At 42.1% G+C, this 10,304-nt stretch overlaps 1 protein-coding gene across 2 annotated transcripts in view; it reads right to left on the bottom strand.

Moving 5' to 3' along the window:
* Positions 1-457: 457 nt before the first annotated feature.
* Positions 458-10,304, bottom strand: part of PRMT9 (protein arginine methyltransferase 9) — a 31,900-nt gene continuing 22,053 nt past the window's right edge. For both annotated transcript variants that reach the window (XM_020873213.2, XM_020873214.2), the window contains exons 10-12: positions 5,099-5,252; positions 1,904-2,026; positions 458-1,614 (exon numbers count right to left, since the gene is read on the bottom strand). In XM_020873213.2, coding sequence (XP_020728872.2) covers positions 1,399-1,614; positions 1,904-2,026; positions 5,099-5,252 — 493 coding nt within the window. In that variant the 3' untranslated portion in view covers positions 458-1,398. The remainder of the gene's footprint in view (positions 1,615-1,903; positions 2,027-5,098; positions 5,253-10,304) is intronic.

The following is a 10,304-nucleotide window of genomic DNA, read 5'->3' as shown; positions in this document are numbered from 1 at the left end:
TCTAGGACCTAATCTATTAATCTTAAAACAACTACTGTCTAAAAAAATCATTATCTGCACCAAGGTGAACAGACTAATAGGTTATCTAGGACCTGAAGATGAAAAGAATGAACTGGACGAAAGAGTGGAAGAATAAGAAACTTGTGATAGAAACAGAGTCTGCTCTTCTTTAGGGCTACTAAAGGTGTCAACAAACATAAATCTGGGCTGAGTATTCCTGTTTATCAGACCACAGTCACAAGACTTGCAGATACTCTCTTGGAGAAATTTACTACTTAGGTTAGATAAGAGTTCCTCTTGTTCTTAATCACAAGCCATTGCACCTAACATTTTACACTGAAAATAAATATAGAAAGTGCCAGAGTAGTATGTTGCAAATAGCAAGGGTTAAGTATTTATTTCTCAAAATCTGTGCTTTATATATTTAAGTGCACGCACACACACAGGTACACAGTAATTAGGTACAAAGTTTTTATTGTCTAATATAAATGAAACATTTCTACTGGAAGTAAAGTTGGGCAGTATACTACTAAAGGCAAGGAGAAGAGGCAGTGTGGAGAGAAGGTACATCTTATTTTCTGCGTGGCTTACCTACAGAGCACACAGTATATACAATGTATGATAATCTTTATTAATCTCCCTATTTCAGGTCTGTGAAGTCTGGACTAATTATATTTTTTTCTTACTGTGTATTCACATCAGAACTTTGAAAAATACTGGTTTAGGTTTAACTCTTTCTGAATTTATCAGCTTTAAAATTTTTCTTTGCTTAAGGTAGACCAGGAAAAATGCTGCTTCCTAAGATTTTTTTGTCCTTTTACTCTTTAATTACAGTTAGTCTGCAGCTTAAAAGTCTTATTCAGATTTGCATTCCCAAAACACAAAACTGAGAAGGTGGTTCAGAAGTATTTCAACATTTACAAGAAGCAAGCTTAGAATTTACAGGTAGACATAAACATCCTCAATCTTCAGTGGAAACCAACTTTTTGAGGTACCCTCACCAAAAGTTCAGATTTAAGGAAAATAGCCAACATGTCGAAAAAATGAATAGGAGACTCAAAATTCCTTATCTTTACAGCTTTAGAGTACAGACTAACAAGTTTGGCAAAATTTTAATTATAATAAGTAAAACCAAGCAATAAAAAGTTCCTAATTTGAAAAATTAATGAGAGCCTTTGCCAGAAAGGAAGTCTGCAGCAAGATTTTTGTAATAACACTACTCTTTAGGTAGGGCCTTTTAAATACACTTTATTAATGTCAATTTTTAAAAAACATTTGACCATTTCAAGGACTTACATATACCTCCATTTTATGATTACAATCCCACTACTAATTCAGACTAGAAGAACTGGAAACCCGCTGCTCTACTTCCACATTTTTTCATTAGAAAACTGCTCTTCATTGCTTTACGGTGATGCTGACGTTGCTCTTGTGGTGCTGGATGTTGAGTACAAGTTCGTCTCCCATTTCCACTTGGATGGGATTGTCTAAAACAACTGCAGCCTGTTTCCAGTGAGAGGCTTCACTCGAAGTATCTAACCTAATCTCATCGTCAAGGTACATATGATACCAAAATGGAATGGCAGTCACTTGTCCAGATTTACAAATGCGTACCTATGAACATTAAGAGATCGCAAGAATCCCATCAGATGGAGTAGACTTGGATAAGTCTTTGTCTTTTTAGTCAGTTTTAGATCCAAATTTTGTAAAGAAATACATTTAATAACCCAATTCAAATTAATTACCAACCTATTCTAGTCACTGATATGTACCCAAACTCGGGTCTGGATACTGTTTAGAAAGTAACATTTAAATTCAAAGAAAGTGGCTGAAGCTATTTTAAGTATGTAATGCATTACATAATCTAAGATAGTTCTGAATATGACAAGAATGATCATTTTACCTTTACTTCTCTGTTAGAGGTGTTCAAATATGGCGTCATCAAGTCTAGTCTTAAGAGCTCCACTGGTTTGCTTAAAGGTATACAAGGCAATGAGGACAGGTCCAAAAATACACGTATAGGTACCTAAAGAAAGTATAAAAGTTTTGCTTTTAATTCAGTCCTTTTTGTGACCCAAGTTTCTTGCTTTGTACTTAGCTCAATGATATGGTGCTTTTTATATCAACTACCTCATTTAATTGCCACATCAACCTTAAAGCAAAAAAAGACTTCCACGACTCCAGTTTTACAGGAAGAATGAACAAACCAAGTTTTAGGTTTGCTAAATAATTTTCTATGATTTCAACTATCCGTAGATTCTTTGCTCGGATAAAAGCAGATTAAACAGCTCCCAAAATTGTTAAACAAGGATGTGCTTATGTGTGAAGATGAACTAATAAGCAAATAGCACAGCATTAATTATTGTACTATATAAGGAAATATGCCAAATTCCACTGAACAATTAATAGATTTCATTTTGAAAACTGTTTATTATCTGGAAGACAGTGGTTCTCAACTTTGCAAATTATAATTAAAAAAAAAAAAAATCACTTCCTTAGTGGCTCAGACAGTAAAGAATCTGCCCATAATGCAGGAGACCCGGGTTCTATCCCTGAGTCAAGATCCCCTAGAGGAGGGAATGGCAACCCACTCCAGTATTCTTGCCTAGAAAATTCTATGGACAGAGAAGTCTGGCAGGCTACAGTCCATGGGGTCACAAATAGTCGGATATGACTGAGCAACTAACACAATGATGAAATCTGTTGCATCAATTTTAGTAACAACTGAGAAAGTGAAAGTCACTCAGTTGTGTATACAATCCATGGAATTCTCTAGGCCAGAATACTGAGTGGGTAGCCTTTCCCTTCTCCACGGGATCTTCCCAACCCAGGAATCGAACCCAGGTCTCCTGCACTGCAGGCGGATTCTTTACCAGCTGAGCCACAAGGGAAGCCCAGGAATACTGGAGTGGGTAGCCTATCCCTTCTGCAGGGGATCTTCCCAGCCCAGGAATCAAACCAGGGCCTCCTGCATTGCAGGTGGATTCTTTACCAACTGAGCTATCAGGAAAGTCCTTAGTAACAATGAAACCTTGCTATTAACTTTTAGCCTTCTCATTTGAAATAGAGGAGAAGGCAATGGCAGCCCACTCCAGTACTCTTGCCTGGAAAATCCCATGGACAGAGGAGGCTGGTAGGCTGCAGTCCATGGGGTCGCTAAGAGTCGGACACGACTGAGCGGCTTCACTTTCACTTTTCACTTTCATGCATTGGAGAAGAATATCCCATACTTCCAACTCCATTATCCTCTAACCTCACTTCTCATTACCTATCATACTAATCTTTTTACTCCTTTGTTTACTGTCTCTTGTTTACAATCAATTTGAATACCAGCTCCATGAGGGCAGAAACTTCTCTTTAATTTCATGACTATATTCCCCAAACCTAAAAGAGCACATGGAGAAGACATTTGTTGAATGAATAAATATCTACTGTTTTCTGTATAACATTTTCTTTTTTTTACAACCTCTCATTTTGTTTCACTGGTTCACTCAGTTGTCAGTGTAGTAGTCAGCTAATCATCACGTTAGACTGGAGAAGGGCATGGCGACCCACTACAGTTCTTGCCTGGAGAATTCCAAGGACAGAGGAGCTTGGCGGACTACTGTCCGTGGGGTTGCGGAGTCAGACACGACTGAGTGACCAACACATTCATACAGTAAGTGGGGGCTTCCAGGTGGCTCAGTGGTGAAGAATCCACCTGCCAGTGCAGGAGATGCAGATTCAGTCCTTGGGTCAGGAAGATCCCCGGTGGAGGAAATGGCACCCCACCCCAGAACTCTTGCTGGGAAAGTCCCGTGGACGAAAAAAAAAAAAAGTCCCATGGACAGAGGAGTCTGATGGGCTATAGTCCCGGGGGTTGCAAAGAGTGGGACAAGCCTGAGTGACTGAGCACACCACGGAGGAGGGGACAAAACAACAGCTCAGGAAGTGAGCAAGCAGACTAGGAAACGCAGACTCGCCCAGCGAGCTTACGGAGCCTCTTGGGATGACTGGTCATATGTTGAAGTGAGGCCACCGCCAGCATGTTCAGCTGCAGGGGTACCGGTGTAGAGAAGGCAGAAAGTTGGGTTTAACCGAGGTGGGACTGCCCCCAGGCCAGCAGAAAAATGGCAGGGAAAAGATACATGAAAACTGTATAATATAAACTGTTAAGGAAAGGAGGATATGAGGTGGGAGGCAGGGTGAAAAGATGGCAGGATTAAAATATTGTAGATTCTGATGGAATCAAAGAACTGTTAATGTCAGGATCAAAGAGAAGCTAGAAAGACAGTAGAAGGTGGTATTTTTGGACCACAAACTTAGGTCTTCTGGTAAGTACATTTTCTTTATTAAACTCTCCAAAAAACTGAGATTAAATAAACTCCAAAACTTTAGCCTGCTCTGAAAAAATCATTTCCTCAAAAAATTTATATTTGAGCAAATACTGTTCATGGAAGATCTAACAATGCATATTCAAGAGCTTACTACCACCTATAGGCTTTAGATATCACTCCTTTAATTTAGTACTCAACACCCCACTTCCCAAAATGCTGTTCTGGCTTACTCAGCAGATTCCACCTCTTTCCCAGCCCAAACCTCTTCCCTAGACATTCCATCCATTCCACAATTACAACTGACCAATTCTACTTTGCTGCTGGTACTTTTGCCAGCACTATATCCTTGTTTTCCAAACAGTAAGTAACCCCTTTTCCTTGAGTTCCTACACTCTTGCTCCCTGCGGTCTGAATGCCCAAACATAAGCTGCTCCTGCCTTCCCCTGCCAGCCTCAAAAGTGTGATTAAGAGCTCATGTTGAGAACAGAGGTCTCCTGGTGGCTGCTTTTTCAGACAAAGATCATAATTTTTCATAAGACTAAACCTGGTACCCTATTTTTCATTTACAATAGCGGTTCAGAACAAGAGTCATAGACTTCTGTCAGGAACAACAGAATTCTTGGCTATACTAACCCTAAGGTTTGATTTTTACCACTAGTAAGTTCCTTGGCTCTAGAAAACTGAGTGCCAGAGCAATCCAGTTAAACAGTGACTGCAAACCTACAGAGAGAGGGTAGACTGGGTGACGGCTACCCGGCTGCACTGCTCTTCTAAACACTTACCTGAAACTGGTTAATGAAGGGCGCTATATTGAAGCCAAGAGTTCGTTCTGCCCCCTGGACAGCATTCTCCTCCATCAGTGTCTGTGATTCCACGAGCAACCCAAACATCAGCACATACTGGGGAAAGATCTTGCCTCCAGACTGTAGCAAACACCTGGAGGAAGGACAAATGCTTTAAAAAGCATCTTGATTCCCTATATTTTATAAATATCAGTAACTAAATCATTGGGGATCTAAGACAGTTTACAGTGTAATGGTCTTTAGACTGGTAGCTGGCTGGTAGTTCACAGTGGCAGACTGGTAAACCCCCTGAAAAGTAACCAGTGAGCTGGACGAGTGCAAGTTTTCAGGTTCGGGAAGAGTCATCAGTGGCTATTAAAACTAGAGGCTGAAAGTTTAATTAGGACAAGGATATTTAAGAGTCTCAAAGTTTCACCCCCATAAATGACTTATTTATTACAAAGGGAAAAGAGCAACTTGAGTGGAAAAACCTGATGGATACAACTTAAACCAACTCATCTAAATTCACATCCACAGATCTAGGATAAAGCAACATATGTGCCTCCTAATGTGACCAAACTTCTGTGGTATTCCTCTCTCAAATGAATACTCTTGACTCTAGTAAGAAACATGAGGAACATTCTACAAAATAAAAGGCCTCCACTTTTCGAAACTGTGAATGTCACGAAAGGCTGAGGAACTGTTGCAGAATAAAGGAGACTAAAACTAAATGCAATGTGTGACCCTGGATTGAATTCTGGACCTATGAAGGGCATTACTACCACAAGTGGTGAAATATCCGAGTAAGACTTTGTTTCCCTTAGATATCAGTACTATGTCCATATAGATTTCCTCATTTTGATAAGTGTGTGATGATTATATAAAATGTCCTTTTTCTTACAAAATACACACTGCAGTATTTAGGGGTACAGGAATATGGTATCTGAAACTTTAAGTGTTCAGAGATAATAAAGCATATGTGGCAATACAGTAACAATCTGTGAACCTGGATGTAAGGTTCATGTGTGGTTTTTTGTACTATTCTCTAACTTCTCTGTAAGCTTGAAATTATTTCAGAATAAAAAGTTAAACACTGAAAGAAAAAAAAAGTGATTAAAAATCCAAATACTCTGGAGTAAAATGTATGAATAAAGGGCTAACAAAACAACTTCTCTTCCTACAATTATCTTGGATTCACTTTCTGTTTCCCTGGAAATTCTATAAAGGTGGAATGTCAGCTGAGTTATCAACAACACTGCTTATGATTAAAAAAAAAAGTTTTAAAATGTTTCTTAATGGGTACATGCACCTGGACTAGGAAAACTATAAACTATAAACGCCCACTGGAAAGGTACACCACCTCTGGGCTTCCCGAGTGTGGGGTAACTTGTAACCACATGTTCTATTGCTAGAGCTTGGAAGCTATGCCTATGGGAGAAGTTCCCATCTGAAATATGAGGCGCTCAGGCCAAGGCAGCTCCCACGCCCACATATACAGTGGGAGAGCGGGGCGGGGCGGGGTCGGGGGGCAGGGTCACTGCTGCCATCCAATGAAAGAGGCGTGGAGGATACATTAAGGTACTTTAATCATTTGCCACATTTGAAATCAAATGTTAAATCCCTCATCCTTACTGAACATTCCAAATCAGTTTCCACTTGAACTTCTAGACAGGCTGCTACTACAGACAGCTGGACTTCATACTATCATATATACCTTTCATAGTAAGCTTTTACTATTAAATATTTCTAGTCAGTAAGGATCTATTTATAAAAATACAGGACAAAGTTTTTGACCAATACATACGTTTGTGCATACCTAAAAAATTAGTTCCTATACATTTCTAAAATTGTATGCTATGCAGTTTTCCTGAAAAGATCATTAAAATCTTGACAAACTATAAAACATCACATTCCTCAAAACCTCTTTGGCACTTCGGCTCTTAGTTTCAAATTATTTTAATATTAATTCTGTTTTTACTAAACTGATTATCTCAACCATTTAAAATTATCTAAAACCAGAATATCAACTGAATAACAGTCACAAGACATGGCAACTAAATGTAATACAGACTGCTTGATTAGAACTCGACTGGGGAGGAAAAAAAGCAATGAAGAGTATTACTGGGATAAGCAGGGGAAATTTTAACACAGACTATCCGTTAAATAACACTATTTGATCACTGTTAAGCTTCCTGAGTGTGATCACCTTACTGCGATATGTAGGGGACAGCCCCTGTTCTAAGGAGACACGTGCTGAGCTCTTCAAGTGAAGGGGGAAGGTCAGGAGGCCAACCACCATCGTGGTTCAGCAGAGAAAGCAGTCTTGTGTGTGCTGTTCCTCTTCTTGCAGTTTTTCTTAAGGTTGACATTTTTCAAAGTAAAAAGCTGACAGAAGTTTACAAAAGTTAAACAGGCTGCTCTCATTAACAGCTTGCCCTAAAGACTAGCTGACAGGGAGCCAAATCATAACCAGGTCATTTCATGAGCAAAGAAACAGCAAAGAGATGAATCCTGAGTGTCATGGCCTCAGACTGACTGAGACAAGCCTCCATCAGAAGTCAGGAAGATCTGTCTGCACGAAGTACATGATCATTTAAGTTGTGATAAGTTCTTACATAAATTAGCCTAAAAGTGGACCCCACTGACCCCAATGCTTTACTCATTTTCATTATTCCTGTCCTACCAACTCTTTTAGCATTTTGGGTAAAGTTTAGTAGAAACTGAATCTCCACACAATTAGTAAAACCACATACCTCAACAAAACCACACAGCTCACAATCACACAGCTCTTAACAAAATTCCAATCCATGCCTTTACCAAATCATATACAATTTTAATATCTCCCTAAAGAATTGAAAAAACTTACCCATTTCCCTCAAGTGGATCAAGTTTAATCCTGACAACTCAAGGTACTAAATTTTCTGAACTGAAGTTATCTAATTGTAATCCATTTAAATGAAACCAGATCTAACTTTTCTTAAGATCACAAAGTCTTCAATGAGATACTGAGCCACAGGCTGCACGATGCTTGACTAATCCCCTCCACCCCTATACAGCCACGAGAGGGTACTGTTCTGTGAAATCAGTAAATAAAAAGCACACAGGTTAGTAACAGCCAGCCTTCTAGCCATAAGATCTACAGGAGACAGAACAGGAGGGAGGGTAATACAGTTAAATCGCTTAGGGAGTAACCAGAAAATCAGGCTAAACAAAGTAAAAAGTACATCAGGGGATACCCAACAAGTCAGAAAGGCTGGATCATGTGCTAAAAGCCATGCCAGAGATAAACACCTCACGAAAGCAAGCATGCAGATTATTTTAAAAGGCCACGTTCACACTGTTTTAATCTCAAATCCTGTATATATCCTGTCTTAACTCAGTGATACCATTACTAACGGGAATGTGTCTTACTTATGTGTAGATAAAACAGTAACTCCTTAAAGCTCTGCTTGGCTTTCCTGACACTGAGTGTTTTGTTGTCACACCAAGGCAGCTGCCAGACTCCTCAATGGAATCCTCTGCAAAGCCAATAATGTTTCTGAACCATCTGTGCCTTCAAGGAAAAAAATAAAAATTGTTCCAACTCAAAAGTCTAACCATAAATGGCAAAAATTCTGAAGAAATTCTTCACTGTTTCCTTGTGATCCAACACAAAAGTGTGTTAAAACAGGTTTAAATTAAAAAACAAAAAAAGTCCACCAAGCTTTTAAACTGTCTCCTGTATTTTAATCTAGTGGGACTGAAAAAAAAAAATTAAGAATGAACATTTTAAAACAGTAACAACAAAGGAACTTAATAGTTTGTGAAATGGCTTGTTTTTTCCTTGACCTTTCTTTGGGAGGGCTGGTGTTCAGTGATGTGACAGATGCCTTTTATCCTTATCCTAAAAACAGTCTCACCTCCCAACCGTGAACTTCATCCTCTTTGACCGGTCCTGAGGCCTCTGTGCTGTCAGTAACTAGAGACGATAATGAAAGGCCTGGGTGAGAGTCTGCACACCACTGGCCCCAGGACCAAGGGAAGCCGTGTGCACCTCCAGAGGAGCTGGCAAGGAGCCCGTGCACAAGCTTATTAGGCTGGAGGAACGGAGCACTGGTTCTCTCCTGTTACTCAGGAGGCGTCCCGAGGGGAGAGGGAGAACCCTGGCGAACAGGCTGGTCAAAGGGTTATGAGCATTTTTTCTTTTAATTAATGTATTTATTCTTGGCTGTGCTGGGTCTTCAGCACAGGCTTCTCTCCAGTTGCAGAGTGCGGGGGGCTGCTCTCCAGTTGCAGCAAATGGGCTTCTTACTGCGGCGGCGTCTCCCCGCGGCGGCGCCTCCCCGCGGCGGCGTCTCCCTGCGGCGGCGTCTCGCTGCGGCGGCGTCTCCCTGCGGCGGCGTCTCGCTGCGGCGGCGTCTCCCTGCGGCGGCTCTCACTGCAGCGGCGTCTCGCTGCGGCGGCGTCTCCCTGCGGCGGCGTCTCCCTGCGGCGGCGTCTCCCTGCGGCGGCGTCGTCTCCCTGCGGCGGCGTCTCGCTGCGGCGGCGGCGTCTCCCTGCGGCGGCGTCTCGCTGCGGCGGCGTCTCCCTGCGGCGGCGTCTCGCTGCGGCGGCGTCTCCCTGCGGCGGCGTCTCCCTGCGGCGGCGTCTCGCTGCGGCGGCGTCTCCCTGCGGCGGCGTCTCCCTGCGGCGGCGTCTCCCTGCGGCGGCTCTCACTGCAGCGGCGTCTCTCTGCAGCGGCGTCTCTCTGCAGCGGCGTCTCGTCGCCGAGGACGAGCTCGCGGGCTCCGGAGCACAGGCTCAGCAGGTGTGGTGCACGGGCCCAGATGCCCTGCGGCATCTGGGATCGTCCCCGACCAGGGACTAGACCCATGTCTCCGGCACTGGCAGGCAGTTTCTTGGCCAAACCACCAGGGAAGCCTGCTGCTAGCGTTCCGTCGCCAGAGGTGCCATACATCCTGCAACACACTGTCCCCCTCCCACCTCTCCCAAAACACTGTCCCACCCACGCCACTGGTAGGACCCCTCCCTCTACCGAGAGACACACCAAAAAGGAACTGTAGGCAGCATATAAGTTGTTTCCCACTAAAATAACTCATCAGTCCATCAATGAGTGGATAAGCAAAATGTGACAACATAATACATACAAAGGAACATTATTCCACCTTAACAAGGAAGGAAATTCTTACATGTACTACAACATGGATGAACCTGGAGAACATGATGC

Source organism: Odocoileus virginianus, chromosome 12 (genome assembly GCF_023699985.2).
Source record: "Odocoileus virginianus isolate 20LAN1187 ecotype Illinois chromosome 12, Ovbor_1.2, whole genome shotgun sequence".
Classification (NCBI taxonomy): Eukaryota; Metazoa; Chordata; class Mammalia; order Artiodactyla; family Cervidae; genus Odocoileus; species Odocoileus virginianus.
Note: the sequence above shows the minus strand (reverse complement) of the source record. Positions and strands in the feature narration are given on the sequence as shown.